Raw genomic sequence first — 26,868 nt, 5'->3', positions numbered from 1 at the left:
TCAGTTAGTTAAGACTAAATGGCCAATTGGTTATTTGGTGAGTTCACTTTTGTTAAATTAGCCTGATTCTGTGTTTTTTTTTATTTTAAAATTTATTCATTGTTTTCAGATATACATAACAGTAGGGTATATTATATAGGGTATAATATACATATTGTACATACGTGGTGTGTAACCCATTCCAATTTGGATCCAATTCTATGGTTAAACTTGATGTGGACTTACACTGGACATGTATTCATATATGAGCATAGAAAAGTTATGTCTGGTTCGTTCTACTGTTTTTCCTATTCCCATTCTCCTTTCTTCCTTTCATTCCCCTTAGTCTAATCCAATTATCTTCTCTACTTCCCCTCCCAACCTTCCCTTGTTATGGGTTAGCATCCACATATCAGAAAGAACATTCCACCTTTGGGTTTGGGGGACTGGCTTCTTTCACTTAGCATGATATTCTCCAGTTCCATCCATTTGGTGGCAAATGCCATAATTTCATTCTTCTTTATAGCTGATCAATAAATAGTCCATTGTGTACTTACATCGAATTTTCTTTATCCATTTATCTGTTGAAGGGGTTCCATAGTTTGGCTCTTGTGAATTGAAAATTAGCCTGATTCTAAAACCTCCAGGACAATAGAAACTAAAATAATTTACTAGAAATTCTGCTTTCATCTCAAGATATAGGAAGCAGCATGTGAGATGTGCTGAGCAGGTGTCAGGAAGGCATGTGTACCTGGAGGAAATGACAAGGTGAATGTTCATCTGTTTGGCAAAGCCCAAATCCTAGGGTTGGGCTGGCTTAATGTAGTTAGGGTGAGAAGTTTCCTTGTGCACTTTCATGTAAATACTAGCACCTGATGGTGTCATCTCCATGGACCTGTGCCCCACCCTACCCCACTGTCCTCATGGCTGTCTGCATCTTGTATAATCTCTCTAAAACTCCCCCTGAAGAGTTTTCATCATCCTTTTCACCAAAACAATTGGATAGATAACCAAACAAATAAAACAACTTCTTTAGAATTCCTGCCTCCAATGAAGTAGGATTAGATGTGCATAAAAGTGATACGTTGAACTCTATAACATGGTATTTGGACATTACAGAAGTGGTCAATTTGAATAAAAAAGAAACATTGGAGCAAAATAGAATGAAATTATTGGACTAGACTGGGGACAAGCCTTTTGGTCATAATTCACCCTTCTCTTTCTCTCTATTAAAAAAAATAAATAAAATAAAAGTGCCTGGAATACAATGGAACCCAAGTTCCTTTGAATTAACTACTTGAATAAATAGAGGAATACAGTTTCTTATATGACAAAGAGACGCCTTTCAAATAATATACAACTGACAGGCTACATGTTTAAATGACACATCTCTCAAGAGTTTTTGATTTTGAATCCTCAGCTGGGTATAACAGACTATGAAAATGTATACACACAGCTCTCACATGAGTCATTGTAGTTACCAAAATGATCAGAGTAGAGTTTTAGGTTGGTTTGGTTTGGTTTATTTTGGCAAGAACCAAAAATAAATAAATAAGGTGCAATGTGAAAAGTTACGAAGCTTCAGAACAATGCTCATAGCAGAAGAAATGAAGAACATTAACTTGATAGACATAAAGAATCCAAATGCAAAGAACCCAGGGAAGTGATAACCATGTCAGAGATGCAGAACCTCCTTTAAACTCCTTTCTTGACAGTCCTCTGCTCTACCTTGATATCTCCAAGTCTTGATTCGACTGTACCCAGCCCCCATCCTCTGCCTCCCTGCCCAAGTAAGTCTTCCCTAATGATCTGTGAAGTAGGTTAATATGAGGCATGCTTAGATGTGCACAATCACAGATGAGCTCCTGGTGATCCTGGTCACACTTGCAAAGGAGCTGTTCTGACAGACCGTGTCTCCGCCTTTAGTCTGGGTTCAGCACCTCAGCAGCCATCCTCTTAGCCACTGACTTTGAACTTGACACAGGCCTTTTATCAGCGCTGGGCTGATAAGTTCAATTTGAGAAAGTGCTGCCACAGTTGTTCTGGTTCACTTCCTCTTTACAGTTTGGATTTCCCTAGGACAGATCCTCCTTCCTAGACTAGTGAGTCAGTAGCCTCGAAGGAATATTAGTCAGTATGAGCCGGTAGAGTTGATTCTCAGGAAGAATAGAATCCTAACCCTAATCAATATATTATTAGCTCTCACAATAATCACAGACTCTCCCAGTGTGGATTAAAAAAATCCCATCATATACCCTCTGATGTGGCATATGGAGACTTCGAAGAGAGCTTTCACACTCCATGAGATCACTATTGGCAAAATTTTCCTGGATATGACCACAAAAATGCAGGGAACAAATCCAAAACCGACAAACGATACTACATCAAACTTAAAATGTCTACTCATCTAAGGAAACAATTAATACAGTAAAAAAGGCAACTTACAGGATGGAATAATTGAAAATCCTATATTTGATAAGGGATTAATATTCAGACCACAAAAGGAATTTCTTCAGCTCACCAATGGAAAAAAAAATAGCTCTAATTTAAAAAAATTAAAAAGTCAGCAAAAGGACTTGAAGAGACATTTCTGTTAAGGGTGTAAAAAAGAAGATACTCAACGTCACTCATTATTAGGAAAAGGGAAATACAAACCCCAATGAGACATCACCTCACGTGCAACAGGACCATTCTTATCAAAATGACGGAAAATAACAAATGCTGGAAAAGACATAGAGAAACTGGAACCCTGAGCACTTTGGATGGGAATAGAAAATAGTACAACCATTGTGTACAACAAGGTGGAGATTCCTCAAAACATTAAACATAAAATAATCTGATCTTGCAATCTCACATCAGGAATATTTCCAAAGAATTAAAAGCAGGACATATCTGAGAGATACTTGCACCTCCCGCCCCCACATGTTCATTTCAGCATCATTCACAATTGCCAGGAGGTAGAAGTAACCCGAATGTCTATCAACAGATGAATGGATGGAGGAAATGTAGAATAGCCATACAATGAAATAAGAATATTACGCAGATTTGTAAAGGAAGGCAATCCCGTGACATGTTATAACATCGATGAATGCCAAATAAATGATGCTAAGTGAAGTAGGCCAGATGAATTCTGTACCATCCCACTCATTTGAAGTGCCTCAAGTTGTTAAAATTACAAGAATGAAAATTAAAAAGGTGGTTACCAAAGTCTGGGGAGTGGAGGAGGGTGAATAGGTGTTTAATGGCTGTAGAGCTTCAGTGTTGCAAGATCTATTCTACACAGTGAGAGCGTACCTAAAACTAGCGAACTGTATACTTAAAAATGATAAAGGAAAAAAAAAAAGCACATTTTTGGTTAACTTTCCTGTAATGAATGAGTGTGATTCACTGGTTCAGCTCCTGGATTGAAGGGGGACAGAATGACTTGAGCCTGCCTGTCACTTGCCTGTTTTGTGTCCTTTGGCAGAGGTGTCTTTTGACCCTGCTCCTTTATCTTTAAAACATGGATAATAAAATCAGTCTTAAAACTTTGAGGAATACAATTAAAGTGTACAAAAATGTGTATTACAGGTGTTTATTCAATAATATTAATATTGACTATAATTCAAGGTAAATCCAAATTTAGCATAGCAACTTAGAGTTTTCAATTAATGTCAACCACGTCACATTTAGGCTCCAAAGGGACTTCAAAATCAACATCTGGAAAAGAAAGCCACAGTCTCCTTTTTCAAATCTCTCTTCATTTAGGATTCCCTGTCCCAGCAAATGGGATAGATCACCATCTACATCCAATGAGAGGAGGGGAGAGGGAGGGTGAGAGAAGGGAGAAGGGAGGAGGAGGAGGAGGGAGAGAAAGACAAAAAGAAAAATGAGAAGAAACCCTGGTGTTGTCTTGAAATTCTCTCTCTCAGCCACCATAGCCACCATCTGCTGAAGATCTATCTATAAAGTATGTCCAGTCTCCTCCCTGACTTACTTTAACACGACCCCCACCCCAATGGGTAAGGTTATATTTCTTCTTCTTCTTCTACTCCTTCTTTCTCAATAGGCTGTCTTTGCTCTAACTGTCATGGTTTTTAAGCCACAAGAAAACATCACTTCTTGCTTGAGCCCATATAACACCTTCCTATTGCTCGTACTGTGAGTGCTCTATGGACCTGGGTCCTGCCTTGCTGTGAGGTCCTGTGCTCTTTACATCACTATGTCACCTCCACCTTTAGCACTGTGACACCTTTCTGGAGTCCTTGTCTTACCCCTACTGGTTGTGACCCATCCCTCATATTCCCCGAAGTTGCGGTAACTGTGTGAAGAAACTAATGAGGATGATTTTCTCATTCAACCTTGAGGCCACACATACCTTGGAGGACATTGTTCTCATAACTGGACACGGAGGACAGGACTCTGTAAAAAGAAGCAAGGGGAGGGTCTCAGACCACTTCCCACCCTATGGACAATTTCATTTTCTGAATTTCTCTTTTTCTTTTGTTTATACCTTTATTTTGTTTATTTATTTTTATGTGGTGCCAAGGATCAAACCCAGTGCTTCACACATGCAAGGCAAGTGCTCTACTGCTGAGCCATAGCCCCAGCCCCTCTTTCTCCTTTTCCTGAAATGCTCTTTGCCTTCTTTTCTCTATAGATCCTCCCTTGTGTTTCTCTTTTCCTCTATTTAGTATGATTTCAAGCCAAAGTCATGTGAATTTCAATCACTCTTAAACAGAATGGAGGGCATCTGAGGATTTCTGGAAAATCAACAAAAACTGCATTCATACCTACGGCTTGTGTGTCAGTCACCTCATTTAAAGTGTTCAATAGTTCTGCTAAGGAGTAAGTGGGCTTCAACGTGTGAAAAAATGAGAATAGATTTCAGCAAGAAGGGGCTGGTGACACCAAAAAAAAAAAGTTTGATTGTTTATATGCTGTCCCTTTTCAGAGCTGTCCTTGTGTCCTTCTGATATGACTATGAACAAACAAGTATTTCCACATTGACTACCACATGTGTAAAGTCACACCAACAAATGTGCCTGCAACTTTTGGAGTTAGAAGGAAACAATTACGTTTGATTCTTCTTTTTCAGATACATATTTGCATCCAGAGCTATTCAAAGTCATAGATTCCATCCTTTTCGTGACCCTTAAAGTAGTACAGTAGCTAAATGTTCACACTTGTCCTTTTTAGCTTTAAAAGAAATGTCACATACTAGGTTTCTGTAAATGACCCACATTCAGATGTGAACCAAACATAATAGCTTCTGCCACTCACCAAGCAATGAATTGCCGCAAATGTAGGACACAGGGCAGAGGACTTGGTAAATTGCTTTGTTTCATTGGCCATCATCGGAACCTGTGGCATAATATGTGACCTATTTCTATAAACAATCATGCCTAAGGCTTTGCAGACAGGTGGAATGTAGTTTCTCTTTTAATTACATTTTGAAGAAATAATTTAAAAGCAACAAAATTTTTTCAGCCATTGAATCATTATATTGTTAAAGGAAATCCACATTTGTAACCATTACCATATTACGACATATACTTGAATAGAATAAAATTTTCACTTTTTTATTAAAAAAAAAGACAACTCAAGCCAACAAAAGCTGCAAGAGTTCTACAATGGACTTGTATAATCTTCTTCCAGATCCACTAATTGTTAAAAAATATTTCATCTGTGCTTTTCTTTTTGTCCTCTCATATAGGATCCAATAGCTTAAATTTTATATAATTCAGTTTGATATTTTCATATGCACATATATACATCTAAAATGGCAGAAAATGAGTAAAAATGTGTATGTGTATGATTCTGATCCACTTGAGAATAATGAATTATTCTCAAGTGGATCAGAATCATATGACTCACATGCTGTACTTACAGAGGGAATAGTTTTTTCCTTTCTCTTTCATCAATGTCACCAATATGTTTATAAAATTGAAACTTTTTCACATTGTTTATTTGTATTTTTCAGAAATTTACCTAATAATGTTGGACTCTAACTTTCCAAAGAGGACCAAAAAGGTGGAGGATCAAAATTACACAAAAGGATAAAATACCCTTTTATCCAATAGAATCAAGTGTTTCACATTATATAGGTGTTCCATTACTTGACTAATTATATAATCAAAAATTACTTAATTATTGATGTTCAGTTTGTTTATTTTTATTTTGCATCTGTAACCATAGACTGCTTTTTCCTTGTGTGATAAGTAAGCTGGCTATAAAGAGCTTTAAAATATGCTAAAACGAATAAAGGTTAGTAAATTTCATTAACAACCCTTCATCGAGCTTTCCACCAGAAAATACCATCCAAAATGGAAAAAAAAAAATTTTTTAAGTAAAATGCAATTAATGTTTGTACAGCTTTCCATATTCCAATGTGCCACTTCGTTCTCTGTCAAAACATTTGTTTACAGTCCTGTAGATCCAGGCTTGGATGTTTACATAATTATTCTTTCACACAGAATGAAAGAGAAATAAAAACAAGACAGACATTTTCTGGGCAAAAGGAACAGAAGCCCGCAGAAACAGGACTGTGATTCCTAATTAATTCAAAGTTAATTGCATTGTTGATAATCCTGCACTTAAAATCTTCATATAGAAAATGTTTATGGCAGCAAATTGACAGTAATTTAACTACATTAAATCTTATCACCATTAAAAGAAAAAAAAAAGGTGAACGTTACATTAAACAAGCTTAAGAGAATGGCGAAGACTAGTTCTTGTTTAACAAGCCAACTAGTAAATCATTCGAATGGCTGACCTAGACTCTCCAAACAGCACAAAATCCACCTACTGGTGTATTCAAGATGGTAGTAGGCGGGATGGGGGCGTTTCTCAGCAATAGATGGCTTGCTGAGCATGCGCAAATCCCTGTTTGCGCCCTCAAGGGCATATAGTCTGTCCTGGGTTATCAATTATGCAGAGTGGCAGTTTGTGATTATTTTCATTGAGTGGAATGCAAAATGGTTAAGAAATAAAAAAGACACACAGACCCTATTTTACTGTGAGAGTCAAAAAGTCTATTTTACTATTTTGAAAGAATCAAGGTAGAGGTAGTGAGTGAACCAAAGATATTAGTTGCATCAGTTATTTGAACTCAACATTATGGAATGAAATACATTTAATAGTTATCCCTGAGTTTGGATTCTGTCTGTTACCTGTAGACAGTATGGCTAACTTTGTTTAATCTTAGTATTAATGTGCAAAAGGCAGGATTAAGGTAAGGCTCCAATCACACAATGGATGTGAAGTTGCCATTATAATGGGAAGTAAAAAAAATATTCTGTCCACTAAAGCAAAATCTAATTGTTCTGACCATCAGAACAAAAATTACTGTCCATGAATTCTCCACTTCGAATGTGTAGAAAGGCACTTCTATGGGATGCCTAAATATCTGGATAGTGTGATTTATGCCTTAGGCATTATTAAAAGATTTAATTCTCTCCGGTCACAGTGGCACATGCCTGTAATCCCAGAGGCTCTGGCGGCTGAAGCAGGGGGATTGCAAATTCAAAGCAACTTAGCAAGGTCCTAAGCAACTTAGAAAGACTGTGTCTCTAAGTAAAAAAAAATACATACATACATACATACACACACACACACACAAACACACACACACACACAAGGCTGGGGATGTGGCTGGATCTGTGGTTAAGCACCCTGAATATCCCTGGTACAAAAATGGTAGTTTATTGATACACATTAGGGTTCTTGGTCTATCCTATGGACAGTTAGTGGCATGGTAAAACTCTTCTTGTTGGATTAGTTCCAGGTATACAAAATGAGTGAGTGATAAATATGGAATTTCCTCAGATTTTCAATTTCACTCAATATTTTGAAAATTAAAACATATTTTAAAATAAATGGTGGATTAAGGATAGTAACACCTTTTCTCTTTTCTATGGTTAAGGGTACCTAATGGAAAAGTCATAAGCATGCATCTAATTAGTGTCTAGAAAACTCATCTAAATATTACTTAAAAATCAAGGAATTAATGGAGTTTCTATCTTGGGGGACACTAAAACCAACTCATGGAGGAAGTATAAATCCAAATTTAATATTTCTTTAGACAAATTCCTAGTATTTGAACTAATTTGGATATCCACAATCCCATAAATGGTCAAGTCTGTCTTCATATTTTGAAGTCTTTACTTAGATATCAACAATCAGAATCAATAAGTTTGTAGGAAATAACTGCAAAAACAATCAAATTTGCTTTTTGGATGAGTTATAATATTTAGCTGATAAAAGTATTAAATAATTTCTGGAATTTGAATTATCTTAGATTTCTGGGAAAAAGAACAAATGAATTAAATAAACAGAAATTGATAAAAAAGGTACAATTTAAGACTTTGAAAGTAAAAGTAAGATTTGGAAGAAGGAAAAACAGATAACAGATGCTTTTATTCTTAGGTTGCACAGTGACTCTTGGATATTGGATGCATTTCAGCGTATCCACAGTGAAGAATCCAAGTTCTTCATTCCCTATGATTTGGAGATTTCCAATCAGGAGCTAAGTTACATAGTAAAAAGATCCCAGCAATGGAGAGGAATCAATGGTGAACGAAGGAAGGTACGTTGATGTGAAGTGGTTTTGCTTTCTGGCTGCACGAAAGAAACTCATTTTGTTTGCATTATCAACAAGTTACATTTTCTTATGTTGTACTTGAAATTACTTATATTGTATTTACCACTTTCTTTTTTTTTTAAACAAATCTTTCAATTTCACTTCATATAGTTTTTATTACTCAAAGAGACTAGGTCAGATGGTTCTTATAGTTTAGCACTATTGTTTTCTAAGAGAAACATTTATTAATACATGTGTTTATTTATTAATACCTGTGTTTGTGGGTGTATATGTATTCTGTGTGTACATGTATATACACACATATATGTGTGCATGTGTGTGTATATATATATTTCTATATATGTGTGTTCTATATCTATATTTATATCTTTATAATAAAACAGCATAAAGGTTGTGAGGAATATAACAGGAGCTAGTAACAGGGTTTCTGCCTGTGAACTGATGATTGGCTTTAATGTAGCCTTGCATGAACAAGAGGAAGAGACTGTTCTTTTCCACCTCTGGGGCCCTTAGTCAGTCCACTGGCTTCTCCTCCTTCTTGGTAATATACCTCCTAGGCTTTTTTCTTTTGGCTTTCCTTCCTCCACCAACCTCTTCCTCAGTGTCTTCCAGGGTTCTAATCTGGTTTATTACTCTCCCTACTCTTCATGCTTGTCTTTTGTTAACCTCCTTTCAAAATGTCTTCCACTCTGTTGAAGATTCTCAAATAGGCATCTGGTGATGACACCTCACTTCCTAGCAACTTGATGTTTCCAGAGGGTCATCTCAAGGATACCTAAAATCCAGTCCGGTCCAGACAAAGTTGGTTTCACACATATTATTTAATGAGCACATGCATTTCACCTGTGTCAGGAAACCACATATTCACACTTTGATAATTTTTGTACATCATACTGTTTCAATTTTTCTAAATTGTGAAGGCCCAAACTCAAGAGTCTATCTCAATTTCCCTTGTCTCCTAGAATTTTTTTTTAATTTTTTAAAATGTCTTTATTTTATTTGTTTGTTTATTTTTATGGTGCTGAGGATCAAACCCAGGGCCTCGTAAGTGCTAGGCGAGCGCTCTACCGCTGAGCCACAACCTCAACCCCTCCTAAACTTTTTGATCATTAAGTGCTATAGAATCCACTCTCTTCATGACTTCTCTAAGTCTTCTGCTACTCCATGTATCCAGGCCCACAAGAGCCAACTGCTAAAGAACAGCAATACTTTGCTAACTGTGTCTGGAAATTCATTCTCCTATCTCAGAGGCATTTCTAACATCCAAATGTGACCTTGCCTTCCTCTGTCATAAATTCTTCAATAGCTTCGAGGAAAAAAACCCTCAAAATTCTTAATATTATGTGATTGCCATTTGATGGGCTTCTTCCCTACATTTTTTGGTCATATCTTCTCTATCTTCATCCTTCCTACCTCTTCCCACTCAGATGCTTTCTAATCAAAGATACGACTGAGTCAAAAATATGAATAATCTGCTGAACCTACCAAACTGTGTCACATTGCTGTACATTTCTTTCTGTTGAGGGAACACCCTTCAAGTCCTCATGTCCTACTAACCACTAGCCAGGACTCATCTCAAGTGTCTTTTCTATGGATCCAACCCAAAGAGCATCATTTCCTTTTTGTTAAAATTTCCTGTTTTTTTTTTTTCTGATTCTTGTAGCATCCAACACATAATGTGAGAATTACCCATTCATATGTCCCTCTTTCTTTTACTAAGATCTCCTTATGGAATAAGAGTGACTTCTCAATCCTTATGTCTCTAAAATTCCTTACCTGTTTACTGGCTATTTGTTCAAGACTATATAAAAGAAGGAATGCATGAATAATTGAGTATACTTAATTTACCCAGAGAATGAACATATAATGAACCTCATCCTATTCCCTACTTGATAGAAATTTAAACATTAGCTTTTAAAAACTTTCCATATGGAATCTATTAGTATATTTAATATGTCTTAAATTCCGTTTCTTTGATAGTTAACATAAGGGTATAACAGACAAGTCCAAGACCACTATTCCTGAACTGAAACAAAACAAATTTTATTCTACCATATATTTATCCTGATTTCTTCTCTTCAAACATCCTTGACTAACAGCAAGATTTGTAAAGGTCGAAAATTATTGAAATTAATTAAGCAAAGAGCACTTCCTCTCTAAGTTAATTTCACAGTGCCTGGGGTAGGTAGAGTGCATTTATTTCATTATTAAGTTTCACAACATGGAAGTTTAGGAATTTGGAAACAATCCAAAGCTGAGTACCAAAATTATTGGAGTTAAACAACAGCTAAAAGGAAAAAAAAACAAAACAGGAAAACAAAACTATTCGAGTATTATTCGAGTATTCATTAGTTCTATGTTAACAAGGGAATGAAGACAGAGACCAAAACAGAGAAGGAGGCAGCTAATATATGTGATAAAAAATTGAATGAGGTTTCAAATTATTTAGTTCCTTGGGTTGAAGATTTATGCTGTTCTTTGTAAACTAATTTGTATGGCCCCTGATGAGCAAGAGTAGAAATCAGGAGGAGAACTCAAACCTTTGAGGGTCCACATTTTTATGTGTACACATTCTAATGGATCAAAGAAAAGATAATTTGATTAACAATTTTTACTTTGATTAATAATTAAACAATTTAATCAAAGTCATTGAGTATATTTTGGCTTAATTCAGTCGGATCTTTGAAGGAAATTTATATGTCTAGATAAATAGCTATTGTTCCCTTTACACAAGTAGAGGCTTAGCTTCCGTCAGAGGTGAGCATCCTGGAGATAATTTATGCAAACCATTTGAAAACCCATTAAATAGCAGTTATTTCTTGTGGTTTGGGGTTATGTTTCTTTAGTATACACAAACTTATATATATCCACTTAAGTTTATGCATCTTCATACTCTGGATATTTGTACCTCAAAAACTTCCTTTGATGATTGATTTCTGTATGTTATTCTTATCAATGCTGTCTTCTGTTTGCTTGTTTGGTTTGTTTCAATAGCAAGCAAGGTTGCCCTGTGGAGTAATCGATATACTGATTTCAAGACATAGTGCCAGTTTGGAAAAAATCATTTATAATCTAACATGCCAAATTAACTGTAGAATAGGCATTTTAATACAGAAGTATTTCATGTAAGTAGTCTAGAATTTTAGTGTTCTACAGATTTGATATAGATGTGTCTCACAATACTGTTAAGCACATGCTTCTTATTTTTATGATCTAGAACAAAAATTGCTTCATCAATGGACACTTTATAATATGCTTTATTTCCTTTTATTAAATTGATAAATGCAAAAGCACAGAACACATTTACAGTATGATGAGAAGTTAAGATTATTGCATCTTATAATTTTTATATTGTTCATACATACAATCTGTCATTTGTGTTAAGATAGTCAGATGATAATTTCACAGTGTTTCAACTATTTTTTTTTTTTTTGATAAGGAAAAGGTCACTTTCAGTAGTCAGAAACGACATCATTCTATTAAACTAATTTGCCTACATGCAAATTTTGTCATTTTTACCTCATTAACTATTTATCATGGAGTAAAAAAATATATATATATTCATGAAGGGGCAGCTCACAGCCTGATGGAGCTGGAACTAATATTTTGCAACTCTAATGATTTTTTTGCATCCTTAATTAGATAGCATAAGGTTGATATGATTAGGTCAGGATGTAGTGTTTTTCATTAAAATACATTTTAGAAGCTGTATTCATAATCTGCCCTTGCAATTAAATAATGAGCCTATGAATTTAATATTATCGACCCAATTATTATCCCATGCAAACGTATACCTTTAATAAATTTGTGCCGTAGGACCTTCATTAGCAAAAGAAAGAATGATATTTCTAGATACATAGATTGAATGGCTATGGTTAAACTTATATAATGGTTTTAAATATATCAGGAAGCAAGGCTTCAATACCTAGGCATTTAATTCCAAAATGTGCCTTACTATTTGTTGAAGACTAATTTACATTGTAATTATTTTCTTAAAGAAACTACCACTTTAAAACAGGCTATTGAAGCTCATAAAAATAGCAGGATATTAGGAAGAGATGGAGGGTTAAACTCAGTCGTGCATCATGGGACAATAGTGTGTAAATTTAGAGATCCATTCAAGAGCAAAATTGGAAAACATAAAATCTAAAATGTCTATTTCTCAAATGTCTATATTATCTATTAACAACCATTTGCAATTAATGAAGATTATTATTTTGTTGTGGCATGTTAGAATCATTTTTGTTAATAGATGGCTGTACAGTGGAAGAAGGAATTGCCTCTCTCTTGTCATGAAACTGTACAGGGAAATATACAGAAACAAACCCAGTTTGCTCATTTTTAAATGAGTTTTTACTAAGCTGCTGCTACTATTTTTTTTTTTTTTTTTGTGCACTGGGACAGTGAATACAACAATCGACACCTGGAGTTCATTCTTGATGCATTTTTATTAAGAAGGTTATATACAATTCATGTTTTAATAAAATAATATAATTAAGAAAAACCGAATCTATGTTTAGTAATGCGTTATATAGAGAGGTAAAACCAAGCATCGTCTACACAGCAAATTGCAGATCAGGTGACTGTAGGACTTCAGTGTTTTTCTAGAAGTATTGCACACTTCTGCTTAGGGAGTGCAGTCAGTCAGGGTAGGGGAAAGCTTTTATGGACATGGAAGGAAAGCGAAAGTCACACAGAGAAAAGGAAGTGTACTGGTGAAGATTTGGAGGGGACACACTCAGACTTCACCATGTGAAAGGAGAGAGAGAGAATAGACACCTGCTGACAGGAAGTATTAAGGCAAATTTGGAAACTAAGGCAATTTGTTTGGGCTGCAAGGAAGGGCAGAAATTTGACCATGAGCCAGGAAGACTGAGAACTGGAAATTACCCAGTGATGGCGATGGTACTTTTCGGACAGGCCTTGGGAAGCCATTCAGAATTTTAATAAAGAGAAGTAACTCATGTGGGTAAGAATCTGTGTTGTCTTTCTATTGAATTGTATAAATTTTTATTTTAAAGCACTTGTATTTTTACTTCTTGGAAAGTAAACATTTTAACGTGTTCTGTTTAATAGCTAGTCCAATCTGCCATTGTTAAGAGTTGTTTATTCGTGGGAATATCTAAACTCTCCATAGTGCTTTCTCACTCTCCAATTCAGCTCAACTCCTCAGTCACCTCTCAGTTATTCTGCATGTCCCTGAGTATTCATCATGGAGATCTACAGTGGAGGGATGGGCCCAAGGCTCTGAGCACTTAACACACTTAAAGGGACTTGAAAGGAAGGATAAATGACAAAGCCAACATGGAACTTGTTTCAGCCAGCATTTTTGCTGCTATGACTAAACGATTTTACCAGAACAAATACAGAAGAAGAAAAGTTTATTTGAGGGCTCACGGTTTTGGAGGTCTGAGTCCATAAAAGGCCAGCTCCGTTCCTTGGGACTCGAGATGAGGCAGAACATCATGGCAGGAGAGGGTGGTGGAGGGGAGTAGCTCACATCATGGTGATGAGGAAAGAGAAAGAGGGAGACTCCATGCTCCAGATGCAAAATATATGCCCCATGACCATGCCCCATTCCCACCTCCTCCAGCCACATCCTGCCACTTCAATTAATCCCATCAGGAATTAATTCACTGCTTTGGTTAAGACTCTTGCAACCCAATCATTTCTTCTCTGGACCTTCTTGCATTGTCTCACATGTGAGCTTTTGGGGGACACCTCACATCCAAACCATAACAAACCTAATGGAATTTGAAAACAAGGCTGGACTGTGGGAGTATGTGGAAATGGAAGGCAGGAGTCAGGTGAATCCAAAATGGAAGGTGAGCGAGGATGGAGTGCCTCTCTACAGCAGGTGGGAAGCAAGGACCCGGCTCAGAACTAAAGAGCATCCAAGGTAAGCTACCCCAAGGGGGCACTTCAGTGGCCCAGACCGAATGCTCTTTGGCCCCCCGATTGTGGTTCCAGTGGAATGCTGTGCTCAGCCTTTCTCTGTGGAGAAAGTCATCTTTAAATTGACGAAAAGGCTTTCAACACCAAGTATCAGGCACTGAATTACATTGAATTAGTAAACACAGCATGAAAATATTCTTAAATGATCTTGAAGCATTTTTTTTAATCCAGTATCTATTCTGAATTCTATATTCAGCATCATTTCCTTCATGTACAAACCCAATTTCCAATTCTACATCATCACGAAGACAGTTATTTTTTAAAGATTTTTTTGTGTAAATGTAAATGCTAATTAGAACTACTAATGCTTATATAAACTCCAGTTCATGTTTAATGAAGGGATTGATACTGAACCAACTAATTTAAAAATACAAACCTTAGCTAAAATAAAAAATACATGTATAAGAAAGACATTTTTAAAAGGGTATATAGTCAGGGAAAATGTTCTGTGTTGGGGGGGGTGGTTTTGGTTAATTGATACACACTTCCTTTTTATCTCTGAACTTCTGAGATGTTTGTTTATCTGATACCCAATACATTCTTAAGCTTTTGAAAGGTCATTGGGCCCTAGAGAAATTGATCTCCTCTATAAAGTGAAAATCACAGATAAGCAAAGAAAGGACTAACTAGGAACGAACTTTCTGAAGATACCTCAGATGTTTGGGTTGTAAGACTGACAAAGACCTATTACATTTTGCTGAGTACTTAATTCTAAAATCATTTCTATTTGAAGTGAAGTGTAAACCATATGTTTTTGATTCATTAACACTTAATTTGTTAGCATCCCTTTACTGGAGTGCTATATAACAGTCTTTTCATCTTTTTTTATAAGCTTATATTCCTCAGACACAGGAAATCAAGTTTTTCTAAGAGTAAACAAACTTAGAGACATGAGGAAGCTTTGTTAGTAACACGGCACCTATTAGCTTTGAACTACTTCTGTACTTGCAAGTTTGTCTTTAGAGTTCCCTAAGAATGAGAGATATTTGTAATTAACTGCGACATGATATGCAGCTATTTGATTATTTACTGGATTTTCCTACCATCTTACATTAATTTCTCCTCATGGTAAAATAGTCAACTACTAACATATTAATGAAAAAGTCATTAATAATAGCTATTTAATTGCCATCTTATTTATCTTTATTAATAATGGAAGAGCTACTTATCTTTTAATAATTATGTGGTGGGAAATTAAATTTAATGTAAAGCATTAAACAATGTCCTTTTTTTTTTCCTTTGGAAGTACAATGTTTTTTACCAGGAACATTGAAAGTCACTTTTTTTATATATCTTACTGGTATTTGAGAAATACAAGTTCTCCAACAGAACTTACATAGACTTTAGTGAGATTAAAATACAGCTTCATTGACACATCATATCTCCTGTTGTCCTTAGTTAATTCTAGTTTTTCTCATAACTACTCCAGGTATTCTTTGGCTTTTAACAGTCATAAAACTTGAGTATATCAATATTGCAAAAATAGCACCATAATACTGCTACCTGCTAAGATAATTCATTTGTTTCATTCTTCATTCTTATATTTTGAGTAATTAGCATCAAAGAGAAGGACAATGAGCTTAGAGTGTAAGTCTTACTTGTTTTTAGAAATGAGGGTGAAATAAATGGCTTTTACCATCATTTTTGTAGGGCAGGCACTATACATGCAAGTTATAAGTTGATTAATTTAATTGTTATAGAAAATATATGTGGTTGGCATTTTTGTTTTATAGATTATACTATAGACTCGGATTAACTTCACTTATTTACTCCTCATTTTTAAATAACCATTTTAAATAAACTAATTCCTCTTTGGAGTATAAATAAAAGTAAGAAAAAACAACAGAATGTTTTCTCTCACATTCTGATGGGAAGATAAATTGGTGAAAAAAATTAGCAATATAAGGAAGTAGTGGGTCACTCACAGTCTAGGCAGGGTGGTATGATGGTAGATTGGATGGAGATGGCATGGACCCATCTTAAGCTTCAGGAGAAGATGACTGAGGACAGAGATGTTCCCAAAGAATGGCACTTTCATCAGAAAATGAAATATGGCATTTTGGAAATCAGGAGTCTACTATGGCTGAAAGATAACTGATGTGGTAGACATAGGATTCTAAGTCTGTGCCCAATGTCTGGGTTCTACTTGACCCCACCATTTCCTGACTGGTCTGTCCTGGGGTTAGTGTAATGGTCTGTCATGGGGTAAGTGTAATTGGGCAATATTAAACTATCATTAATCAACTACAGCTTTGTTTTTTCAGTCAGGACCAGCCCCCCCGCCTATTACCTACACCTCCAAATAAGTCCCCTGTGCCACCCATCCTACATTCTGTGGCTAGGGCTTCCATTTATCGGGAGAAAGAAATGGCTTCACTCTTTTCATATGCTTTTACTAACTTTTGTAGTACCTTGGGCCTGTGAGACTTCTGAGATGCCTTATACATATTTTAGAAAATCAAGCACAAGACTATGATACGATTACAGACGGGACTATTTTGTCCTTATGCATTATTTCATTGAAACAATTATGAAAATGACTCTACCATGCACAAAAAGGGCAGGAAAAAAATGAATGGCAAACAACATAGCACCAAATGCCAGATTATCAATTAGTCATTTTCCAGACTTCACACAATTTCACTTAACACACACACAAAAAAACAATTCAGAGGTCAGAATAGTCTTTGAAATGGTAGAAGTGAGGAAAGTAGGGAAAATTAAATTTATCTCTTCCCTTCTCTTCCCACCACAAAAAAATCACCCATGCACACAGTGAATGAATAATAAGACCATGTCCTTGGTCCACGTGAAATCCAGACCACACAATTTGACATGACATTTCTACTTTCTGTTATGTCTGAGATTATTTAAAAACTTTACATTCCCACATCTTACTTATTAGTATCTCATTTCCAGTCATTCCATAGGAAATGGTGCAAAAAATAATCCATAGCATATTATAAAGTGAAGTAAATAATTAGACAGGGAGAAGAAAGGAAGATAAAAGATTGGAAGTTAAATCTAGAAGCTGGGAAAGAAGGACATAAGAATGAGAAAATTGCCTGGCATTAATAGGCAGACCAAGTTCATAGGTCAAAATGAGTCATTAAGTATCAGAAAATTAATGAAAAATACTAATACCTAAATTTGTTTATGTTAAATGTTAAGTTCTTTAATTACCTAGATTACCTAATTCCATTACCTAATATACTACTTTAGGACATTATAAACACAACTTTATATACTGACTTTTTTTCATTTTACCTTTAATCAAATATATTTTACACAGTATTTTTAAATCCTGAAAACATAATTTTCAGAGGATACAGTATTCCAGTGAATAAAACATCATAATTTAGCAATATCATTATATATTAAGTTTATAATTATTTTATTAAAACATTTAATGTCTAATTATCAAGATTTTTTTAAATCCTAAAAATATTCAAGTTTGCAATGAAGGCATAAAACTCAAGCTGACTTCAAACTTGTTCTTTTTAGCCCCAACATCAGAAAATAATAGAATAGAATTGTACAGCTTTGGATAAAATTAACTTTAGACTCAGCCAAATACCTTCCTAAAAGTAAACATTTCCTGATTTATTCAAAATTTGAAGAAGGCTATCATTCACAAATGCTACCTTCCACTATAAAGAAAAATAGTCAAATATGTAACTGATTTAGATATGAATCAAAATTAAGAATCAAGAGTTGCAGCTACCCAATTGTAGGTACTATTTATAAAATATAGACTGCCTTTATAGAATTTTTGACTATTAAAATGGGGTTCAAAAATAGTTATTATAGAGGAAGAATTTGATGTAAATAATAGTGATAAATCAATAATAAACTATTTCTAAAAAAATCCCAAACTGTATTATCAAAATTTGAGGTATAGGTGGGTAATATAGAGAAAAATATAATTATATCTTAGTTGATAGGCATTTATAGGTTATGACCTAATAATATCTTTTTGGAAAGTAGTTTGACAAATTATTATTTTAGGAATGATCTTATAATTTGACTTCAGCGAAACTATCTTAAGGAAAAAAAATCAGAAATACAGATTTTAAAAAACTTATTTAAAGATGTTTATCACCATACTATTTAAGGCAATAAAAGGGAAAAAACTAATATATGAGTGAAAACTTGTTACATTTTTATGTGTTTATACATTCAAATGTTTACATCCTTAAAAGTTATGTTTTAGTAGATTTTTACAATGATGTCAAACATACTCTTATTTGAATGTTAAAAGAAATTCTCAGGATGCAAAGCTGTGCTTATACCATGCTTCATCTGGTTACAAAAGCAGACAGATAATTGTGACTGTTGTCACCTCCTTTGATGTAGAAGTGTGGGGATTTATGTACTTTCTTTGTGCTCTTCCAAATTCCTTACTTTTTTCATAAAAAAAAATATGTATTATTAGAAAGATCTGTACCATCACTTTTTGAAAGAACAAAAAAAAAGTATCAGGAGCCATTTAAAATCTTTAAGTCTCTGTCTCATACCACACAGAAGCACGCAATCTGCAGAAAGAGAATGAGCCCCACAAAACTGGCCGTTTGTAAGGTCATGCTCACGAGTAGGCGTGTGCGGCATCACGTCTGCATGCTGTGTGTTGACTTCGTTTTCTCTTTTCAGGCAGAGAGGAAAGAAAGTCAAGGTGAGCCCTATGCTGTAAGAATGCAGGCTAATGTATTCACGGCCAGTCTTCTCGTCCATGCTCCTGGTTGTCAGTTCAGACTGGGAGAAATGTGCTCTGCTTAACTTGGTGACAGAATCCAGTCACATTCTGTTCCTGCAGAGGAGATTGGGTTGGTGGTTCTCTTTGCCCACATTCTCCCCTTTCCAATTATATGTGTAATTCCGTTCCTTTTGTCAACCGCCAACAGCAGCAGTTGTGGTTTATGCCTTCATTAGGTCCTAAAACACAGCTAAGCCGCTGTGACGGTCCCTGCTGTACATTTGGCAGGATCAGAGTCACATGCCGTGCTCCAAGTGACATGCTCACCATCTCCATTTAGTTCCTGGTTCTGGGGCTGGTCCCGTGGTGGCCTCCTCTCACACAAGCTGTTGGAAAAGTTCTCATTTTCACTCTATAGCCTGTCACCAGGTCAGTCACCGGGTTCCTGGCTTTAGGTCCTTGCTGATTTTGAATTTTTTGATATGGAAAATATGATTCTGGAGTTCTTTTCGTGCTTATTTTATGCTTTACCAGCCAAGTAGATTCTGCTTTATCAAAAAGGTCAATATTTCTGGATTTCCCTTAAACACTTGGTTGTATATATTTTCCTGGTAGTTCTCTCCTGAGTCTCTTAAAATTGTCTCAGTCATATATGAAACTTTAAAATTGTAGAAAAGCTTTTTTTGTTATTAGAATGAAGGAAGCCACATAAATCAATTGTTGTTTACAAAAATAGTTTTCTAAACTTTTTATTATTTAAAAAAATTATGTGAAGTTTTTAGACATTACAAAAGTCAAGAGAATTAATTACAGGGAATTCACTAACTTTGATCAAGAGGTAGCTGACTTTGCCTGGTATGGTGGTACATGCTTATAATATCAGCATCTCTAAAAGCTGAGGCAGGAAGATCACAAGTTTAGAGCCATTCTCAGCAACTTAGCAAGGTCCTCAGCAACTTAGCAAGACACTGCCTCAAAACAAACAAAAAGCCTGGGGATTGGGGATGCATCTCAGTGGTAAAGTACCCCTGAGTTCAACTCTGGTACCAAAAAAAAATAATAATAATAATGAAAAAAAATAGAGGTAGCTGACTTCAAACTGTGTTTTCTACATGAGACAACAATCCAATCAGGGATGGAGAAGCCAGTATATATCATACATATTAAGTTCAAATCATAAATATCATATGTTGCCAGAGGAATTTTTAATTGTAAATTAAATTGTTCCAATTGCCATAAGGACAAATTAAAAGCTAATTTCTTGCAATGTCTACAGCCTGCTCTTAATACCTGTAATTTGTATTTCTTAACCACCATCTTGTGGCTGTATGTTTTAGAAATAAGAATCTCCTTAACAGAAAACCATGGGCATTCCTTAAATTATAGAGAAGAATCTCACAGTGATAAGTAGACCCTATTGTGACAATCACTGAATTAGGTAATGAAAGTCTTGTTTCATTATTTTAAAATGTATGTTCTTTAAAAATGGGTACAATAAACTTTAACATCTTTATCAAGGTGTCACATACCTACTAGAACGTTCTAGTTCATGTGGTTTGTATCCTGTCTCTAGATACAGCCTCAGCAACAACGAGGTATTAAGCAACTCAGTGAGACCCTTCTCTAAATAAAATACAAAATAGGGCTGGGGATGTGGCTCAGTGGTTGAGTGCCCCTGAGCTCAATCCCTAGTAACCCCCCTGCCCCCTAAAAAAAAATCTCATGTAAATCAGCTTCTCCATTTCTATGTATTAAGAACTTATTATTGATGGCTTTCTGATGTCATTTTATGTTTTCTTTTTTCCCCACAGAACATCATTTATTTCTGTACCCATTGAAAGTTCTTAAAGTTCTTTATTTCTCCTGTGTCTTCTGGGTATCTGGTTCCTTCCCAATTCTCAATTAGCAACTCTCCTTCATTAACTCCCAAGTGGTGTCAACTGAACCTGAATATGCTGGATGGGGGGTGCTTCCTTGTGAAGAGGGCATTTCTGGCTCTGCTCACGTTTGGCTGGGGCAGTCAGGCTTGAAGAACAGAGAGGAATCACTTGAAGGTTCTCATGAAGTGTCTGTTGGACTTTAGAGACCAAAAAATACACTGTTGCTCGCCCACATCATTCAAGATATCAGACTAACACCTAGGACATTTGAGTTACTCAAAATTTATAAGTAACTTCCAGAATGTGTGATCTTTATTCTTTTTTTTCTTTAAACCCTGAAAAATTTGAGCAGTTTTGCACCACCAACTGCACCCCAACTCCAGGGTAATTTTTAAGGACTTTTCAAGCAAGCTACCTTGTAAACCTCAACCCAGAGTTCAATAATACATGCCAAAAAAAGTTATTAATCATGTCAGATTCTTTTCTCATGAGCCTCATGATAGCTCTATGGTGATCCGTTGTTATATACCATGCAGTCACATCAGCTGAAACGACACTGAAGATGGGGACTGGAAGAGAATAAATTCTGTTATGATAATTGCTCATTTGGGGGCTTTCCTTTCATTTGCAACAGCTTCAGGGTTGTAGGAAATACTGAGTATGGTTTTTACTGAAAATTTCAAAATTTTATATTAGTACTTTTTTCTCTTTCTGAAAAGTATGGAATAATATCAATCTTGTAACATATTTATTATATATATGGGCATACTTAGCAATTTACTATCATCCTCTTAATGACCTTACCTGGAAGAAAACTAATTTTTTTCTCTAATACTTTAACCCACACATTGCTTCATCAGAGTCCATGGACAATCATGAAAGATCAGTACACTTTATTGAAACTTTTACTACAGCTCACGAGGAGCTCCATTTTCACAAACCAATGATACTTCATCACCTTTGAATATAATTCAGCCAGAACCTGGCTGGAACAGAGGAGCCAGCCCATAGGTTCTGTCCTAAGCACTGTGAAATCTTAGTTCCTGTGTGCAAGACATGCTACATATGCTATTTTGGGTTACTTGATTTATTTTCCAATGCAAAGTAGTTCCCTACTCTTTGCCAAGAATAATTAATTAGTATCAAGTCTAAGCTCTACTAAGGAAATGTAACATTCAATTTTCCCAAGGAATGACATTTCAACAGTTTTTTTGTTTCTTGTTTTCACTTTAGTTTTTCTGACGTAGGGAGCTGCATCCTGAATGGTGTCTATCTGGTGGACTGGATTCGCTGAGAAGACATCCACCTCCTCTCTGCATGAGTAGATAGAGTTCAGAGTAGTGTTTTGCACCTTCACAGTTCAATCAAGTCACCCAGTAGCTTAGGCAGCGGTAATCCCTCCCTCCTCTCCCTGCCTCTGTCCTTCCCTTCCTTCCTTCTTTCCTCCTTGAGAGATTTCCTTTCTTTACTTTCTAATTAATTCTTGCTATTGTGCAGAAATCAGAGATAATACACAATCCTTATGACAAAGACATGGTCAGCCTTTTCTGCTCAGAAGAATACCAGTAAGGACTGACTGTCAACCAGAGGCATTTCCCATTTTCAGGAAGATTTCTGCTAGTGGATTTTTTAAAGTTGGTGACATAATGACAATAGCAAAAAAAAAAAAAAAAAAAGATCCGAATTAAAGCACTTCTTATTAATTGTGTGTTCTAGTCTCCAGACTGAGCCAGTCCTGACATTACTGAATATTCAAGGCAATGATAGATCAAGCTTCTGAGCTTAGGTTTTTTTCTCCTCAGACTGATCATTATTAATTCTTTTGATTAATATATTTTGGCCTGTACAGTATAAATAAACTAGTTTTCATTGACAATTGCATCAAAAGTGGCATAAGTACAATTTTCATATGTTCGAAAACAAAAGCCAGAAACATGCATCAAATATTTATATAATTCTTCTCCATTGTTTGTGATAGGAAAGCCTTCCAAACCCCAACTAAATTTATAATTGTTTTCCAGTGAGTGATGAAATACAAAAAGTTATAGATGTGATTATAGTGGAAGAAAATGTATATATGCTTGGATTTTGGGTGCGAATCTACTTATACTGGAGAAGTATTACACAAATATATAGATAAGACTATTACCTCCTATGTCAAAGTGATGACGGTATACAAATGAAACTTGGAAGAAGGGAATATCCTTGCTCTGAGTCTGCTTTATAAAAAGTTTTAAATCTAAAGATTTTACTTCTACCACATAACAAACACTTACTAGAATATCCCATGGGAATTAGTAGATTTTAACTTAAAACACTAAAAGGAAGAATAATATCCTATATTAATATCAAACACTAAAATCTCAATATTGTCACATTATTTTATTTGCTCCTAAATAAACTGGTAGCCTAGCCATTCAGTGATTTTCATGTGTGAGGGACACCAGTCTCCAGGAAGTGACTCACTCTTCTTGATAGGTCCAGCCAGAGTTAGTTAATCCTGGCTGGACTTATCATTAACATTTTCCAGTCATCTTTACACATATCAGAATGGTTCAGGAAAGTAAGACCCTCTTGCCTTTATTTTTATGGTTTTTAGTCAATGATATTTAAGTCAATTACATGATATTTTGCATTCAATTTGAAATCTAGAATTAAGGAGCAATAAGTGACCTGTGCTGGGCCTTCAACACAGCTGTCTCAGTTGGTCTCCTCAAACAGCATTAGTCAAGCTTCAAGGAAAGAACATTCTAGATTATTGTTCTCCTTCAACTTGAAACTATAAAGTTGCTCCAAATACTACTGCTGGTGCACATGGCCTTGTCCTGGGGTGAGATCTAGAGGAGAAATGCTCAGAAGACCTTGGTGACATCCATGGGTAGGGACATCACAGAAGGCCCCCTAAAGGATCAGAGTCACATATTATCCATCCCCAACTCCTGCAATCTGAATGCAGGGATTTTTCAAAGTCATGTTAATGTGGCAGGTGTCTCTACAAATGTTAGTAAATACATTTTTAAAAGTCATCTTCCTGAAGCAAGAAGTCCACAGAAAGCGAAAAACACATTATTCTGTTGAAAAATTGCAAGACTTAGAATGAGTCGTCAAAGAACATGGCCAGTTCCTGAAAGGAGGAAAACCCATCCTGTGTGATCGGCTGCCTGTTGTCACCTGGCAGAGTCAGTCTCTTACTCACGGTCCAGACCTCTCACAAGATGGACTTGGGAATCTGGGTGGTGGGACTTCAGGCACTTTCTCTCCTCGCCTCTAACCTCCATCACACTCTTGTAAGTTTGTGTCAAGAAGAAAACGTGTCACCTCAAATGCTGGTGCGCTGACTTCAAGGCCCAAGAAATAAATGACCCATTAAAATGCATAAAGTCCCCCAGTGCATCTGTTTCCAGCCTGTTTACCTTTAAATATACAAGATCCCTTTAATCAACTGCCACTGTCAAAGGATGCCTGAAAGATTTTTGTCCTCTTTCCAATAATCACCTTTAACATTTCACCTCCAGATACCCCAAGTAAACACATCACCTAAATAAAATCTGTGCATTTAAAACAAAAGCACCTCAGCCCCTTTCCAAGAAGGATGACACTCCTAATTCCCTCCTACGTATATTAAAAGTCTTTCTTTCTATGACAGGTAATGAACACACAGGTGTACACACATCTGCACACAAACACACACGGAGAGAAAAAGAGGGAATGGAAGAGGATACATTGTTCCCTCCTCTGCATCTATCTCCTCTTTTTTCTGTGTCCTTAATTCCACCAGACATAAATCATGGCATAAGCTACAAGTCTGAAAACCTGGGAACTTAAAACCCCTGCTGGCAAGCTCAGGTTTATAGACTCGTTATTTTCATTATTGCTTTGTAAACGACAGCGTTTGAAGCCGTGTGCAGGTTAAATAAAGGAGGGCTGGGGGGTTCAGTTGCTCTGGTGTTGGGAGCGAGGACCTTGAGAAGCTCAATTGACTTTTGTGGATGGAGCAGCAGGATTTGAAACACACTCGCCCAGCTTTCCAGACACAGATGTGGTTTGAGAACGGCCGGGCTGCTGTAGGCACAGAGGATGGTTTTTAAGGACTGCACAGGACAAGGTGCTGAGCAGTAGGTGACACAGTCTGTGAAGTAGATTGGACCTATTGGAGGAGCAAGGACAGCATCAGGTTTAGCGTTCTTTAAAAAAAAAATCTTTGTCCTTAGCTGTCTTGCTTATTTATCATCAAATAAATCACTAATACAATTTCTTTCACGGAAAGGCAACACTCTTAAAAGAAGAACAAAAACCACGTGATTTCAGATTGCTGTGATCCGCTCTTCCATTTTTCCTTTTACTGTTTATTCTCTTCCACTTGAAACAAAAATCAGAGACCTCGGTTTTGCTGTTTTCTTTAAACCGTTTGATGCTAACAAATATACCTATGAAAACTGCAGTGAGCATTATAAGAGTGTTATAAGACGTAGCGGCTTACTTCCTTTTATAAAATTTTCTCTCTAACTTGGAAAGCCCTTACACTCTCCCATGAAAGAACATCTTCTTCAGCTAAACTGATAAAAGTGCTTTTTCTGGATCTTGATGTAATTATTAATACAACACTGCTGCTACTACTTCTGTAACTACTGTAAATAATTTAATAACACTTTTTCACATCCATGGCTTCAATGATGGCCATAACTCTAGGGGAAACATTTTATTTTCCTATTGAATAATTAAACAAAGGCTTATGAGAGAACCAGGACTCCGACGGGGTTTCCAATAAGAGGCCAAGCTTGGACTAAGAAGCAGCTCTCCAGAGTGAAGTACCTACGTTCTCTTTTTCTCAGCTATTTGAATCTGATAGTAATATATGATACAACATGAAGGTGCATTTCACAAAAGACATAAGGACAGAGATCCGTAGTTTATTGAATCTGAGAGTTTAAACTATTGAATTGGAACTCTTAAGTTCATTTAAATATAAAAGTGAGTTTTTCAAATAACTTTGATTAAGTTACAACCTACCTTTTAAAAATATTGAGTATATCACATGCCACAGTATATGAGCATACCCCAAGAAGATAACCATTTCTAAATCACATTCCTAACTTGAAAGAACATAGAGTCCTACAGGAATAGATAGAATGTGTAACATTAAAATATAGAAAACAATTTGAGGTGAGTATTAATGTAAGTAATGAGACAGTTATTAATGTGATAATGCATTCTGTAGAAATTGAGGCATCAGAGACTATATTAGACGCGAGACAGCTGGTATAAAAGAGAAATCTTTCATACTTTATATACAAAGATATGAAAAATTTTGCTCTATATGTGTAATAAGAATTGTAATGCATTCCGCTGTCATGTATTTAAAAAAATAAAATCGATTAAAAAAAAAGAGAGAAAAAAAATTTTTAAATCCCACAAATATCCTGTAATAGTTTTACCATTGAAAAGGTCATTTCTAGGGCTGGGGTTGTGGCTCAGTGGTACAGCGCTCGCCTAGCGTGTGTGAGGTGCTGGGTTCGAGCCTCAGCACCACATCAAAATAAATAAATAAAAATAAAGGTATTGTGTCCAACTACAAGTAAAAAAAAATAAAGATAAAAAGAAAAGGTCATTTCTAGACACAGAACAGTTGAATTGTGTGACATCTGCAGGGTCCTCAAAGTTGTCTTCCCTTTGGGGGGTTAAACTGAATTATGGCTACTACTACTTCCCCCTTTCCATTGTTCCAAGAAGCATGGAGAGATTCCTCTTTCTCTTGGCTATCTCAAGGGCAGCCCAAGAAG

At 35.9% G+C, this 26,868-nt stretch overlaps 1 protein-coding gene across 1 annotated transcript in view; it reads left to right on the top strand.

Moving 5' to 3' along the window:
* LOC131424499 (uncharacterized) overlaps window positions 1-26,868 on the top strand; it is a 208,870-nt gene that overhangs the window by 136,134 nt on the left and 45,868 nt on the right. The window contains exon 10 of the mRNA XM_058582331.1: window positions 8,386-8,545. Within this exon, the coding sequence (XP_058438314.1) occupies window positions 8,386-8,545 (160 nt within the window). The remainder of the gene's footprint in view (window positions 1-8,385; window positions 8,546-26,868) is intronic.

Source organism: Marmota monax, unplaced genomic scaffold (genome assembly GCF_021218885.2).
Source record: "Marmota monax isolate L192 unplaced genomic scaffold, Marmota_monax_Labrador192_F-V1.1 WCK01_AAM20220418_F8-fsc00029, whole genome shotgun sequence".
Classification (NCBI taxonomy): domain Eukaryota; kingdom Metazoa; phylum Chordata; class Mammalia; order Rodentia; family Sciuridae; genus Marmota; species Marmota monax.
The sequence above is the reverse complement of the archived record's forward strand: the minus strand, read 5'-3'. Positions and strand labels throughout refer to the sequence as shown.